This window comes from Salvelinus alpinus, chromosome 5 (assembly GCF_045679555.1).
Source record: "Salvelinus alpinus chromosome 5, SLU_Salpinus.1, whole genome shotgun sequence".
Lineage (NCBI taxonomy): Eukaryota > Metazoa > Chordata > Actinopteri > Salmoniformes > Salmonidae > Salvelinus > Salvelinus alpinus.
The window spans coordinates 29,095,795-29,112,791 of record NC_092090.1 but is presented as its reverse complement, the minus strand read 5'-3'; the positions used below and the strand labels follow the sequence as shown (position 1 = coordinate 29,112,791).

The window sequence follows — 16,997 nt, the reverse complement described above, 5'->3', positions numbered from 1 at the left end:
ACGCCCTGACCAACCAAAATAGAGACATAAAAAGGATCTCTAAGGTCAGGGCGTGACAGAGTGGGAGTGCACAGTCATCTAATGTCTTTATTTCAGGAGCAGAGCGTTCCTGTCACTATGGGGATGCAGCAGCAGACAGTACTGTTAATGTGTAGCAGTAGAGAAATGTTCCTATAAAAGCAGTGTTGCAAATGGCAGAGATTACAGCCTTCCTCGCACCTGTCTCTCTCATTATAATTTATGCAGTGATTGATTTAATTATTTCACGACTTCTCCAATCAGACATAGCCATAATCCTAATTATGGCAACAGCACCCCTGCGGAGGCAGCATCCCTGTAATACTGTTAGTGTTAGAGACAGTAAGCTATAAAAACAAAGAGAGTCACACACACCATATGTATAAACTCCTAGTCATTTATTGGGTAAAACACCAACGTTTCGGCGTCACTGTGCCTTCTTTAGGGTAATGTAATGAATGCTTGAACCAGGTTATGTAGACAAACAGTGCAATTAGTGCAACAAATGACAATAGTGAGGAGTGTCATAATTATTAGGTTGATTATAAGGAATTGAGTGAAACTGCTAAAAGACAATAGTTTACAGCATATTGAATATATTAGGGTGTTAGCATTATCATCAACATATACAGTGGGGCAAAAAAGTATTTAGTCAGCCACCAATTGTGCAAGTTCTCCCACTTAAAAAGATGAGAGAGGCCTGTAATTTTCATCAGAGGTACACTTCAACTATGACAGACAAAATGAGAAAAAGAAATCCAGAAAATCACATTGTAGGGTTTTTAATGAATTTATTTGCAAATTATGGTGGAAAATAAGTATTTGGTCACCTACAAACAAGCAAGATTTCTGGCTCTCAGACCTGTAACTTCTTCTTTAAGAGGCTCCTCTGTCCTCCACTCGTTACCTGTATTAATGGCACCTGTTTGAACTTGTTATCAGTATAAAAAACACCTGTCCACAACCTCAAACAGTCACACTCCAAACTCCACTATGACCAAGACCAAAGAGCTGTCAAAGGACACCAGAAACAAAATTGTAGACCTGCACCAGGCTGGGAAGACTGAATCTGCAATAGGTAAGCAGCTTGGTTTGAAGAAATCAACTGTGGGAGCAATTATTAGGAAATGGAAGACATACAAGACCACTGATAATCTCCCTCGATCTGGGGCTCCACGCAAGATCTCACCCCGTGGGGTCAAAATGATTACAAGAACGGTGAGCAAAAATCCCAGAACCACATGGGGGGACCTAGTGAATGACCTGCAGAGAGCTGGGACCAAAGTAACAAAGCCTACCATCAGTAACACACTACGCCGCCAGGGACTCAAATCCTGCAGTGCCAGACGTGTCCCCCTGCTTAAGCCAGTACATGTCCAGGCCCGTCTGAAGTTTGCTAGAGAGCATTTGGATGATCCAGAAGAAGATTGGGAGAATGTCATATGGTCAGATGAAACCAAAATATAACTTTTTGGTAAAAACTCAACTCGTCGTGTTTGGAGGACAAAGAATGCTGAGTTGCATCCAAAGAACACCATACCTACTGTGAAGCATGGGGGTGGAAACATCATGCTTTGGGGCTGTTTTTCTGCAAAGGGACCAGGACGACTGATGCGTGTAAAGGACAGAATGAATGGGGCCATGTATCGTGAGATTTTGAGTGAAAACCTCCTTCCATCAGCAAGGGCATTGAAGATGAAATGTGGCTGGGTCTTTCAGCATGACAATGATCCCAAACACACCGCCCGGGCAACGAAGGAGTGGCTTCGTAAGAAGCATTTCAAGGTCCTGGAGTGGCCTAGCCAGTCTCCAAATCTCAACCCCATAGAAAATCTTTGGAGGGAGTTGAAAGTCCGTGTTGCCCAGCAACAGCCCCAAAACATCACTGCTCTAGAGGAGATCTGCATGGAGGAATGGGCCAAAATACCAGCAACAGTGTGTGAAAACCTTGTGAAGACTTACAGAAAACGTTTGACCTCTGTCATTGCCAACAAAGGGTATATAACAAAGTATTGAGAAACTTTTGTTATTGACCAAATACTTATTTTCCACCATAATTTGCAAATAAATTCATTAAAAATCCTACAATGTGATTTTCTGGATTTTTTTTCCTCATTTTGTCTGTCATAGTTGAAGTGTACCTATGATGAAAATTACAGGCCTCTCTCATCTTTTTAAGTGGGAGAACTTGCACAATTGGTGGCTGACTAAATACTTTTTTGCCCCACTGTATTATTGTTGAATTTAATTTCACATATATTTAATTGTTTCCAATTTCATAAAAATGTTGTTACATGTAATATTTTGGTTCAACCAAAATCAACAGGGAGAACATATTGGGTGTACTCTGATAAACTGTAGAAGACAGCACATTAAAAGTGTTGTGTAATGGGGCCTGAACGGCATGAAGTGAATGCACTCTTCTTCTCCTTAATTTTTACATTTACATTTAAGTCATTTAGCAGACGCTCTTATCCAGAGCGACTTACAAATTGGTGCATTCACCTTATGATATCCAGTGGAACAACCACTTTACAATAGTGCATCTAACTCTTTTAAGGGGGGGGGGGGGGGTTAGAAGGATTACTTTCTCCTATCCTAGGTATTCCTTAAAGAGGTGGGGTTTCAGGTGTCTCCGGAAGGTGGTGATTGACTCCGCTGAACTGGCGTGGTGAGGGAGTTTGTTCCACCATTGGGGTGCCAGAGCAGCGAACAGTTTTGACTGGGCTGAGCGGGAACTGTACTTCCTCAGAGGTAGGGAGGCGAGCAGGCCAGAGGTGGATGAACGCAGTGCCCTTGTTTGGGTGTAGGGCTTGATCAGAGCCTGAAGGTACGGAGGTGCCGTTCCCCTCACAGCTCCGTAGGCAAGCACCATGGTCTTGTAGCGGATGCGAGCTTCAACTGGAAGCCAGTGGAGAGAGCGGAGGAGCGGGGTGACGTGAGAGAACTTGGGAAGGTTGAACACCAGACGGGCTGGGGCGTTCTGGATGAGTTGTAGGGGTTTAATGGCACAGGCAGGGAGCCCAGCCAACAGCGAGTTGCAGTAATCCAGACGGGAGATGACAAGTGCCTGGATTAGGACCTGCGCCGCTTCCTGTGTGAGGCAGGGTCGTACTCTGCGAATGTTGTAGAGCATAAACCTACAGGAACGGGTCACCGCCTTGATGTTAGTTGAGAACGACAGGGTGTTGTCCAGGATCACGCCAAGGTTCTTAGCACTCTGGGAGGAGGACACAATGGAGTTGTCAACCGTGATGGCGAGATCATGGAACGGGCAGTCCTTCCCCGGGAGGAAGAGCAGCTCTGTCTTGCCGAGGTTCAGCTTGAGGTGGTGATCCGTCATCCACACTGATATGTCTGCCAGACATGCAGAGATGCGATTCGCCACCTGGTTATCAGAAGGGGGAAAGGAGAAGATTAATTGTGTGTCGTCTGCATAGCAATGATAGGAGAGACCATGTGAGGATATGACGGAGCCAAGTGACTTGGTGTATAGCGAGAATAGGAGAGGGCCTAGAACAGAGCCCTGGGGGACACCAGTGGTGAGAGCACGTGGTGCGGAGACAGATTCTCGCCACGCCACCTGGTAGGAGCGACCTGTCAGGTAGGACGCAATCCAAGCGTGGGCCGCGCGCCAATTATTGTTTATACAATAATTGTGTTAGAGCAGCCCACCATTAAAGTCCCGCTAACTAAGTCACTGAGTGGTGTGGGGGGTTGACCGTACTGTATGCATACAGTAGCCTTCTTTTGTTTATGCCTAAAGTAGGCTATGGCTTTATTTTGTAACCCATTGCACACGGCCACTGACATGCACATATAGTGTATTTGGAAAGTATTCAGACCCCTTGACTTTTTCCACATTTTGTTACCTTACAGCCTTATTCTAAAAGGGATTAAATAAATACAAATCCTCATCATTCTACACACAATACCCCATAATGACAAAGCGAAAACAGGTTTTTAGAAATGTTTGCAAATTTTGTAATAAAAAAAAACAGAAATAGCCTATTTACGTTAGTATTCAGACCCTTTGCTATGAGACTCGAAATTCAGCTCAGGTACATCCTATTTCCATTGATCATTCTTGAGATGTTTCTACAACTTGATTGGAGTCCACCTGTGGTAAATTCAATTGATTGGACATTATTTGGAAAGGCACATACCTGTCTATATAAGGTCCCACAGTTGACTGTGCATGTCAGAGCAAAAACCAAGCCATGAGGTTGAAGGAATTGTCCGTAGAGCTCCGAGAAAGGATTGTGTCGAGGCACAGATCTCGGGAAGGGTACCAAAAAGTGTCTGCAGCATTGAAGGTCCCCAAGAACACAGTGGCCTCCATCATTCTTAAATGGAAGAAGTTTGGAACCACCAAGACTCTTCCTAGAGCTGGCCACCCGGCCAAACTGAGCAATCGGGGGAGAAGGGCCTTGGTCAGGGAGGTGACCAAGAACGCGATGGTCACTCTGACAGAGCTCCAGAGTGCCTCTGTGGAGATGCAAGAACCTTCCAGAAGGACAACCATCTCTGCAGCACTCCATCACAGACCTTTATGGTAGAGTGGCCAGCCGGAAGCCGCTCCTCAGTAACTGGCAGCCTTTTGGAGTTTGCCAAAAGGAACCTAAAGGACTCAGACCATGAGAAACAAGATTGAACTCTTTGGCCTGAATGCCAAGCGTCACGTCTGGAGGAAACCTGGCACCATCCCTACGGTGAAGCATGCGGCAGGGACTGGGAGACTAGTCAGAATCGAGGGAAAGATGAACAGAGCAAAGTACAGAGAGATCCAAGACAACGCAGGATTGGCTTTGGGACAAGTCTCTGAATGTCCTTGAGTGGCCCAGCCAGAGCCCGAGCTTAAACCCGATTGAACATCTCAGCAGAGACCTGAACATAGCTGTGCAGCGACGCTCCCCATCCAACCTGACAGAGCTTGAGAGGATCTGCAGAGAAGATTGGGAGACACGCCCCAAATACAGGTGTGCCAAGCTTGTAGCGTCATAACCAAAAAGACTTGAGGCTTTAATCGCTGCCAAAGGTGATTCAACAAAGTACTGAGGAAAGGGTCTGAATACTTATGTGATATTTCAGTTTTTTATTTGTAATACATTTGCAAAAAATCTAAAAACCTGTTTTTGATTTGTCATTATGGGGTATTGTGTGTAGATTGATGAGGGGGAAAAAACGATTTAATCAATTTTAGAATAAAACTGTAACATAACAAAATGTGGAAAAAGTCAGCACCGTAGCTGAGCAGGATGGTGCAGCAACAGGAGGCCATACGCGGGACAGGGGGAGCAAGGATGGGGAGGTTTGTTCTATTCTGTGCCTGGCCCTGTTTAGTTTGTTTTGTTTCATCCTCATTTGCTACAGCTTTAGAAGCCTTCTCCTGCATTTGCCATTAATCTTTTTCCAAGGGAAAATATGCATTTTGATAATGATTTTGAGCCTTAGAGCCCAGGGGGTATGAACATAATGTAAACAAAATAAATATGAGTATCAGACTTTTGTTTGAATTATATTAATGTTTAAGTCAATCGGACCCCATGAAAGCTTTGCCGTTCATATGTGGTAGCAGAGTGGAATGAGAGTTTAAGGCATGTTGATGTCTGTCCTTTATTATTGTGACTTTGATGTTTCCTTGGATGTTAACGCAGTGTTTATCTCATGGGTTTATAATGTACTTTACTGTCTGGGTCATATGCTTACAGCATAAGTAATATTGATCTATGAGCACTCAGCTGCCTTAACATACTGGACAAATTATTCTATGACTAATTCAGTACTGTATATTATATAGTACTGTATATTATTTACAGTATATTATACATTTTGTAGTAAATACAGATCAAGAATCCATCCTTATCTATTTTATTGGTGTGGTCAGTACTAGTTTTGTCTTTTTATTGCACCAGGCACACATTTGAATCTAACATACTATCAAGGCATAAGGTGAGGCCCAAATGCAGACACAGGAGGCAGATGGTTGGAGTCTTACAATGTTTATTAATCTAAAAACGACGTCCTTTCTGGGCAGCTCTGAAAAATAAAGTTAAAAACTGTTTGATCAGAGCCCGCAACAGAACATTGTACTGTCCACACAGTACAATGTTGTTTATATTAAAATTGTTTCATTAAATCGATTTTAATCAGAACTAAAGTTTTGTTGCTAAGGATTTCACGATGTGGTTAGCCTTTACGGCTGAGACTGCAAGTTTGTGTTCCATTCTTTTGTGTGGATTCTGCGAATGCTAGCTGGCTGTACTACAGACACCTGTCGTCATCGTGGGAAAGACTCATTGTTATTGTTTCGTAAAACAACTGGTTACAGTAAAGAGCCAACCTTGATACTAAGGAGATCCTAAGGGAAATCGACTAGTACCAACAGCTTTACGCTATGGAGGAACAACATACTCTGTCATGGAAAGATCCGACTACCTCACAAAATAACTTTAACCCAACAAAAAAAAGAAAAACAGATTCATCTACAGACACGGACAATTTACTTACTGTTGAAGTAGAGGCTAGTGCTCTGGCTGGAATCCATGCAACACTGGAAAAGTTGTGTGAGGAGGTAGCAGGGCTGAGAGGGAGTTTGGAGTTCTCATGCTCCAAGGAGAAAACAAGGCACTCACAGCTAAGGTAAAAATCCACGATTCCAACATGGATTGTCTACTCAGGGAAATTAAGGAGTCACTACTAGACATAAAAAGTAGTAGCATGCGTGATTTTTTTTCTGGGATTCCTGAGGACGCATCCAATAATCCAGAGAGAATTCATGCAATCAGAGAATTCATGCAATCCGCCTTGAAACTTCCTATAGAGACTGTAAACAAGGTGGCTTTTCACAGAGTACACAGATTTGGAGATCGGAGCGACAAGACCAAGGGTCCCCGACTGATCGTCGCAAAATTTGAACACTACCAACAAAAGGAGCTGATCAAAAGCAGGGGAAGGGAGCTTAAAGGGACCAAATTCGGTCTCAAGGAAGATAAATGAACATTGTAAGAGACTGTATCCGGTACAAAGGCAACAAAGGGAGAAGGGTAAGTGTGCCTTTCTCATAGTGGACAAACTCTTTATGGATGGACAGCTATTCCGAGACAGCTTCATTACATCATGGCTGTACTAAATTCTACAGGGACTTCAGGTTATGAAAAAAAGAAAATATAGAAACTGTAAAAATATCTGAACATTATGAAGTGGATATGATACACATACAGACTTATACATACACACACACACACACACACACACCTGATCTCGCTCTCTTCTCTCACTCTCTTTCTCTCTTTTCTTTTCTCTCCCTCTCTCTATTGTCGAGAACTGTTTTATAATTTAATGTGTTTATTATTTGTCTATCTTTTTTATGTATTTGTCTACAAGTTTATATATGTTTACAACAAGCAAGGGAAAGATATCAGAATAGGGGCATTGGGGAATAATAACATATCGTATGGAATACATTTGTACTGTAGTGAAGCCGTCTCTAGAGTAATGCAAGGTCTCTTCCATGATCATGTGAAATGTCAATTGCTATGGAAATACTGGGATGTGTTTTTCAATGATGTTAAAGGTAATTATGATGCAACTATGACGGTGATACGATATGGATTACAATTATCATCATGAATATTAAGGCTATATGCACTTCATGTTACACACATAGACACTCAACCAAGCAAATTGGCAGAGTTATTTTGGGGGGGGATATCACACATTATAGTCTTACTCTTATACAGACATTGTACACACTCTCACTAAATCACATCCAATATCATACACATCAACCTACTCAGATTTACTACACACATAATATCTTGTCTCAATTTTCTAACAACTGTGGCATTGGCTCACAGGAAAACAGGCAAGGGAATAAAACAAATATTGCTAGAACCTATTTCTTGAATTCTAAATATCAGACATTTGAAAGCTCTAGTTTTGACCGTCATAATACCTCTGATGGCAGTAACTTTACAAGCACTAATGATGGTCGATTTAGACTGAGAATAGTATCTAGTTAAGGGGTGAAATAAGTATAGCCAGTTATAATTGTAACGGTTTAACAGATTCTAAAAATAAAAAATAAAAAAAGATCAGTCTTTACATGGCTAAAAGAAAAGGAATGTAACATACTGTTTACAGGAAACTCACTCTACATCCTTAAATGAACTTGCGTGGAAAAGGGAATGGGGTCAACTGATTTTTAACTAAGACAAAATCATTTATAACTGAATTTCTACAGTTTAATATACAGTTGGAAGTCGGAAGTTTACATACACTTAGATTGGAGTCATTAAAACTTGTTTTTCAACCACTCTACAAAATGTCTTGTTAACAGCTATAGTTTTGGCAAGTCGGTTAGGACATCTACTTTGTGCATGACACAAGTCATTTTTCCAACAATTGTTTACAGACAGATTATTTCACTTATAATTCACTGTATCACAATTCCGGTGGGTCAGAAGTTTACATACACTAAGTTGACTGTGCCTTTATACAGCTTGGAAAATTCCAGAAAATCATGTTATGGCTTTAGACGCTTCTGATAGGCTAATTGACATAATTTGAGTCATTTGGAAGTGTCCATGTGGATGTATTTTAAGGCCTACCTTCAAAGTCAGTGCCTCTTTGCTTGACATCATGGGAAAATCAAAAGAAATCAGAGAAGACCTCAGAAAACAATTGTAGACCTCCACAAGTCTGGTTCATCCTTGGGAGCAATTTACAAAATCCTGAAGGTACCACGTTCATCTGTACAAACAATACTACTAGTATAAATACCATGGGACCACGCAGCCATCATACCGCTCAGGAAGGAGACGCCTTCTGTCTCCTAGAGTTGAACGTACTTTGGTGCGAAAAGTGCAAATCAATACCAGAACAACAGAAAATAACCTTGTAAAGATGCTGGAGGAAACAGGTACAAAGTATCTATATCCGCAGTAAAACGAGTCGTATATCGACATAACCTGAAAGACTGCTCAGCAAGAAAGAAACCACTGCTCCAAAACCACCATAAAAAAGCCAGACTATGGTTTGCAACTGCACATGGGGACAAAGATGGTACTTTTTGGAGCAATGTCCTCTGGTCTGATGAAACAAAAATACAACTGTTTGGCCATAATGACCATCATGTTTGGAGGAAAAAGGGGGTGGCTTGCAAGCAGAAGAACACTATCCCAACCGTGAAGCACGGGGGTGGCAGCTTCATGTTGTGTGGGTGCTTTTCTGCAGGAGGGACTGGTGCACTTCACAAATAGATGGCATCATGAGGCATGAAAATGATGTGGATATATTGAAGCAACATCTCAAGACATCAGTCAGGAAGTTAAAGCTTGGTCGCAAATGCGTCTTCCAAATGGACAATAACCCCAAGCATACTTCTAAAGTTGTGGCAAAATGGCTTAAGGACAACAAAGTCAAGGTATTGGCGTGGCCATCACAAAGCCCTGACCTCAATCCCATAGAACATTTGTGGGCAGAACTGAAAAAGTGTGTGCGAGCAAGGAGGCCTACAAACCAGACTCAGTTACACCAGCTCTGTCAGGAGGAATGGGCCAAAATTCTCCCAATTTATTGTGGGAAGCTTGTGGAAGGCTACCCGAAACGTTTGACCCAAGTTAAACAATTTAAAGCCAATGCTACCAAATGCTAATTGAGTGTATGTAAACTTCTGACCCACTGGGAATATGATGAAAGAAATAAAAGCTGAAATACATCATTCTCTCTACTATTATTCTGACATTTCACTTTCTTAATGTAAAGTGGTGATCCTAACTGACCTAAGACAGGGAATTTTTACGAGGATTAAATGTCAGGAATTGTGAAAAACTGAGTTTAAATGTATTTGGCTAAGGTGTATGTAAACTTCCAACTTCAACTGTAGGTTCAGCAAATCCCCTTATTGTTTGGGATATCTTTAAATGTACCTTCAGAGGTCATTCAATTCACTATTCATCAATAATCATAAAAAAAGCAGTTTCTGGCTAAAGAGAGAAGACTTACAAGGGAAATCCATGAACTGATAGTACAGGTAGATAGCAATAAAAATTATACTAAAGAGATACAAAATAAGTTAGAGGAAAAACAAAAAGAACTTGACGAACTTATTCAAGAACGATCTAATGTAATCTATTACAAAAATAAAGCAAACTGGATGGAATATGGAGAAAAATTCACAAAATTCTTCCTGAATCTCCAATACAGGAACGCTAACAAAAAAGAATTTGCAGAAACTCGTTACTGATGACGGAGTCATCTATGATTCTCCAATTGATATTTTAAAAGAGGAAGCTAATTATTTTAGGCAGATGTTCTCTTTTCCGTCTCATCCTCTCCCACTGAATGGGAAATGAACAAATGTACAGAAAGATCAGTGCGAAGGCCAAATTATAGAGGAATAACTTTTTGAAGCTATTTAAACCTTTCAGTCTGGAAAAAGCCAGGGCTTGACGGCATACCGGTAGAGGTATATCATTCCTGTTTTTATATACTAAAAGCTCCATTGTTAGATTGTTTTAACTTGTCCTATAGAAATGGTAGTCTGTCAAGTACTCAGCCGGAAGGTCTGATTTCTCTATTATTAAAACCAGACCCAGATGGCAAATATTAAGACCCAGTCTATCTAAAAAAACTGGAGGCCCCTTACACTTCAATGTTGTGATGCAAAAATACTAGCAAAATGCATAGCACTCAGAATTAAAAGAGTTTTACCAGGTATTGTTCATCCTGATTAGACAAGGTTTTTACATGGACGGTACATTGGAGATAATATTCGACAACTACTAGAAATAATAGAACATCATGAAACATCTAAGAAGCCAGGCCTGGTATTTACAGCGGATTTGAAAAGGCCGGCTGGATTTTATTTATAAATGCCTGTATTTTTTTCAATTTCGGTAATTCTCTTATAAAATGGGTAAAAATAATGTACAGCAACCCCAGGTGTAAAATAGTAAATAACGGCTACTTCTCAGAGAGTTTTGAATTGTCAAGAGGAGTGGAAAAGGGTGTCCGCTGTCACCATATCTATTCACTATGGCCGTCGAAATGCTAGCTATTAAAATCAGATCTAATAACAACATTGGAGGATTAAAAATCCAAGGCTTAAAAACAAAGGTTTCCATGTATGCCGATGACTCAAGTTTTATATTAAGTCCGCAAGCTTGCAATGTCTCATTGAAGATCTAGATAACTTTTTTGTACTCTCTGGACTAAAACCTAATTATGATAAGTGTACAATATTACATATCGGATCTTTAAAAAATACAACTTTTACATTACCCTGCAGTTTACATATAAAATGGGCTGATGGTGAAGTAGACATACTTGGTATTCATATCACAAAAGATATAAATAAGCTCTCCACAATGAATTTCAATAGAAAATCCTGCAACCATGGATAGGTAAATACCTGTCTATTTATGGAAAACTTGCCCTGATTAACTCCTTAGTCATATCTCAGTTTACTCACTTACTTATGGCACTGCCTACTCCTGATGATTCATTTTTCAAATCATATGAGCAAAAAAAAAAACTTTATCTGGGACGCTAAACCAGACAAAATAATGTTCCTTTCTATATAATGAATATGAATTGGGTGGGTTGAGATTATTAAATATAAAAGCGCTAAACCTCTCTCTAAAAGCTTCACTTATTCAAAAGTTTTACTTGAACCCTAAAGGGTTCTCAAGTAGATTACTAAGAAAAGCTCACCCATTGTTTAAAAATGGCCTTTTTGCCTTTGTGCAGATTGTCATGTCTCATTTTCAATTAATTGAAAATTATACTTTTTTCAAAGTATCTCTCTTTTTCAAACAAGCATTGCAAAGCTGGCTACAATTTCAATTTCATCCACCTGAAAAGATATATAAAGATATATTACAGTATTACAACAAATATTATGGCTGAACTCAAATGTGCTGTTTGATAAAATACCTGTATTTATGGGAAAGATGTTTGAAAAGGGTATTTTGTTCTTAAATGATATTGTAAATTGGAATGGTAGAGTTATGTCCTTCATGAAGTTATCAGAATTGTACGGGAAGGTCTCCTCAATCCAAGAGTACAACCAATTGATTACAGCATTACCACAAAAATGGAGGAGGCAGGTGGCAGCAGGAGGAGGTTGGGAACTGGTCTGTCTGCCCAATATAAAGGATCAAAACTGGCGGAGGAATAAAAATAACATGAATAGGAAAGCATACCAGTTTCATTTAAGGACCAGGATGTTGACAGCTGTGCCATACAGATTGCAAAATAGTTGGGAAGAGATTTTTGATGTACCGATTCCATGGTACAGGGTGTATGAGTTGATATATAAAACAACGCAAGATTAAAGACTTTGTGCTTTTCAGCTAAAATTATTATATAGAATTCTTGCCACCAACAAAATGTTGAATATTTGGGGCATAAAATCATTGAAGCTCTGCAGATTTTGTTGTGAGGATACAGAATCAATAGACCATTTATTTTGGTATTGCCATCAGGTAGCCTATTTCTGGTCTCAGGTTCAGGAATGGCTGAAAATGGATAGCTTTGATCTAAAATTGATCCTAGAAATAGTACTGTTAGGAGATCTGGAGAGACCGGGTCAGTCAATTACTAATATACTAATACTCTTAGTAAAAGTATTTATCTTTAACTCACAATCTGTGGATTCTATTCGATTAGATAGATTGAAATTGTACGTTAAACATCACAGCATAGTTGAAAGATATGTGTTGCATAGAAACCCGAAGTGGGTGGCCAGCAGAGATAGATGGGATGGGCTGAGGGAAGCTGAGGGTTGGGATGTGGAATTGGAGACAAGTGGGAGTGGAGTTTCTGTGCGGGAGATAGAATGATGGTCAAAGATAAATGTTTTTTTTTTAAAGGTCTAAATTATACATATTAAAAAGTACGTTTGAATGACACTGAGGGGAAGTGTTTTTACAACTAATGCCAGTTTGCCTGAGGCTGATGCCGTGCAGGTGTTTGTACACATATACACACACTCTCATTCAAATAAACGCATACAAGAACATACACATACATGTAATAGTGCCAGACATGCACACAAACATATACAGTTTGCATTGCTGTTATGATTTTAGTTGTACTAGATGTCCTTTGTTTTAATATTTAAATGTTTAATAAAAATAAAAATTGCATTGTTGTTTGCTGTTTTCTTCTGTCTTTTTCTTTTTTCTCTTTAGTTCATTCTCTTGGTTGTTGGGGGGTTGTTGGGGGTGGGGAATGGAATTAATTGTATTTTTTATTTTTCTTCTTGGGGGGGACTGTGGGAGGGGTCTCGAATGGTTGAGGGACAGCTATTGGGGAACTGTGGGGGGATCTTGGAGGGTTCGGGTTCACGTTTTTTGGCCTGGTGGAAGATCTGACAACGTGTGCTTGAGCAGGGCATTGACCCTGGATGCTTCTGTGTGTCACTCTGAATGGGAGTCTGTTGGATGACTGGTATGATGTAGTTGTTGAGTGGCTTCACTGCAAGTATATTGTATGTTTCGGATATCCAAAAATAAAATTAAAATTAAAAAATAAATGTTTGATGTCTTCTTTGCCCATATGAATGTACCCTACGATGTAACTGCAATGATGAGATAGATGTTATTCTTCTTTGTTTTTATGTTTTATTATCTCAATGCCATACTGTGTTTAACTGTGTTCGATCTTGCCTAGCCATCTTGTTTCAAGAGGACCACAATGAAAATAAGTCCCAGACTTTATTGTGTGTTATCCTCCATGATTTTACTCATGTGCATGTATGGCTTTTTCAAGTTTTGTGTGTGCTTGTTTTTTAAAAGGTCGAATTAATAAACTAAACTAAATGGCCAAGCCCCACAGATCTGATTCATGTAACAGAGAGCATGGATATGGCTTTAGAGGTCAGCATGGCCATTACACAGTAAATGTTGTGCTCTAGTCTAGTGGCTGACCAGTTGGCCCTCGGCATAGTGAGAGCTGTGGTAGACGACCAGGTGTAGTAGACTGATTAGAGGGAATCCACCATAACTGGGCATCACGTCTTTCACCCACACAGATGAAAGGAGTGCCTCCATTAGGCTAATCTGGCAGGTGGGCATTTGGGTTGTTAGAATGGGGGGATGGGGGTGTGCGTGCAAGTGAGCGTGTGTGGATGAGGATTGTGGTAGTGTAGTGGGAGTTTATGTGTGGCAGTGTAGAGGGAGGTTATGTGGATTAGTATTGTGGTAGTGTAGAGGGAGTTCATGTGGATAAGTATTGTGGTAGTGTAGAGGGAGTTTATGCGGATGAGTATCGTGGTAGTGTTGAGGGAGTTTATCCGAATGAGTATTGTGGTAGTGTAGAGGGAGTTTATGCGGATGAGTATTGTGGTAGTGTAGAAGGAGTTTATGGGGATGAATTTTGTGGTAGTGTAGAGGGAGTTTATGCAGATTAGTATTGGGGCAGTGTAGAAGGAGTTTATGTGGATGAGTATTGTGGTGGTGTAGAAGGAGTTTATTTGGATGAGTATTGTGGTAGTGTAGAGGGAGTTGATGTGAATATGTATTGTGGCAGTGTAGATGGAGTTTATGTGGATTAGTATTGTGGTAGTGTAGTTGGAGTTGATGTGAATATGTATTGTTGTAGTGTAGATGGAGTTTATGTGGATTAGTATTGTGGTAGTGTAGATGGAGTTGATGTGAATATGTATTGTTGTAGTGTAGATGGAGTTTATGTGGATTAGTATTGTGGTAGTGTAGATGGAGTTGATGTGAATATGTATTGTTGTAGTGTAGATGGAGTTTATGTGGATTAGTATTGTTGTAGTGTAGAGGGAGTTGATGTGAATATGTATTGTGGTAGTGTAGATGGAGTTTATGTGGATTAGTATTGTTGTAGTGTAGAGGGAGTTGATGTGAATATGTATTGTGGTAGTGTAGAGGGTGTTTATGTGGATTAGTATTGTTGTAGTGTAGAGGGAGTTTATGTGGATTAGTATTGTTGTAGTGTAGAGGGAGTTGATGTGAATATGTATTGTGGTAGTGTAGAGGGTGTTTATGTGGATTAGTATTGTTGTAGTGTAGATGGAGTTTATGTGAATATGTATTGTGGTAGTGTAGAGGGAGTTGATGTGAATATGTATTGTGGCAGTGTAGAGGGAGTTTATGTGGATTAGTATTGTTGTAGTGTAGAGGGAGTTTATGTGGATTAGTATTGTTGTAGTGTAGATGGAGTTTATGTGGATTAGTATTGTTGTAGTGTAGATGGAGTTGATGTGAATATGTATTGTTGTAGTGTAGAGGGAGTTTATGTGGATTAGTATTGTTGTAGTGTAGAGGGAGTTTATGTGGATTAGTATTGTTGTAGTGTAGATGGAGTTTATGTGGATTAGTATTGTTGTAGTGTAGAGGGAGTTGATGTGAATATGTATTGTGGTAGTGTAGAGGGTGTTTATGTGGATTAGTATTGTTGTAGTGTAGATGGAGTTTATGTGGATTAGTATTGTTGTAGTGTAGAGGGAGTTGATGTGGATATGTATTGTGGTAGTGTAGAGGGAGGTTATGTGGATTAGTATTGTTGTAGTGTAGATGGAGTTTATGTGGATTAATATTGTTGTAGTGTAGAGGGTGTTTATGTGGATTAGTATTGTTGTAGTGTAGAGGGTGTTTATGTGGATTAGTATTGTGGTAGTGTAGAGGGAGTTGATGTGAATATGTATTGTGGTAGTGTAGAGGGAGTTGATGTGGATATGTATTGTGGTAGTGTAGAGGGAGTTTATGTGAATATGTATTGTGGTAGTGTAGAGGGTGTTTATGTAAATGAGTATCGTGGTAGTGTTGAGGGTGTTTATGTGGATGAGTATTGTGGTAGTGTAGACGGTGTTTATGTAGATGAGTATTGTGGTAGTGTAGAGGGAGTTTATGTGGATGAGTATTGTGGTAGTGTAGAGGGAGTTTATGTGGATGGCTGCTAGGTTAAGCTCTTGTTGTCTGATGAGAGGCAGAGATACAGGCAGTGCTGGTGGAGGCTGTATGGGCTGACGCAGCGCTTTAAGACCCTCATGGCAGTGTCCACACACACACTCACACACACACGCATCCCAGCGCATGTCATTCATCCTCATAGAAGGCTTCTAAAGTTGCAGCTAATGAGGTTGCCCTGTCCTACGAGGCTGAACACGTCATCCCCACTGCCATCCCCCTGTCCTACTCTCCTGTAGCTGGCTGTGACATTGCCTGTGCCTCTGTGTCCTCATCAGCCAGCCAGCCTGCTGGTCCTCCTCACATCCTCCCATCCTCCCCCAGACTCTCTCCTCCATTGATCCTGAAACAGCCTGATGATGAAACAGATTCCATGACATCGGCACCACTGGAGACTTTAATCTATTCCTGTTGAATTCATAATTTACCCATATCGCTGTCGCCTTCCCTTTGTTCTTCTGCTGCTGCTGGGCTGTGTCTCTGTGTGTGTCACTGTGTGTGTCACTGTGTGTGTCTGTGTGCCAGTAGCCCCCTCTTTCTTTCTCTCTTTCTCTCTCTCTTCTATAAGCGGAGTGAGTGAGCAAGCTCCTGCAGCAGGGGATCTCTGCATTAGCGCACTCTCCTCTCCTCTCCCTCCCCTTCTCCTTGCTCTCCCCCTCCCCTCCCTGTGCAGCCGCGGCAGTGTGTCTGCGCGCGCAGGGCGGATGGGGCTGTATGCCGGAGCTGGGAGCTGCAAGGTGACTGAGGGAATGGAGAGGGATGGGAAGGTCTGAGCCGTGACTGTGCAGTGCCCCACCGCTACCACAACTCAAACCGCTCTAGAGCCCCCTCTCCTCTCTTCATCCCCCTCTTTCTCTCCCTCTCTTTGTCTAGACAGAGGTGGACCAGCTGCCCTGCCTTCAGCGCCTCTTTCTCAGCTGCAACAGCATTACCAGGTAAGATCTGCTGCTACTGCTGCTACTGCTTAACCCTCTCCTCTCCACAGATCTCAGTGCTGGCAGGTTCCCCTCCCAGGCAGCTCCCTATAGCTCAGGG

At 41.1% G+C, this 16,997-nt stretch overlaps 1 protein-coding gene across 1 annotated transcript in view; it reads left to right on the top strand.

Moving 5' to 3' along the window:
• LOC139575853 (leucine-rich repeat-containing protein 49-like) overlaps window positions 1-16,997 on the top strand; it is an 80,640-nt gene that overhangs the window by 11,318 nt on the left and 52,325 nt on the right. The window contains exon 9 of the mRNA XM_071401225.1: window positions 16,836-16,897. Coding sequence (XP_071257326.1) covers window positions 16,836-16,897 — 62 coding nt within the window. The remainder of the gene's footprint in view (window positions 1-16,835; window positions 16,898-16,997) is intronic.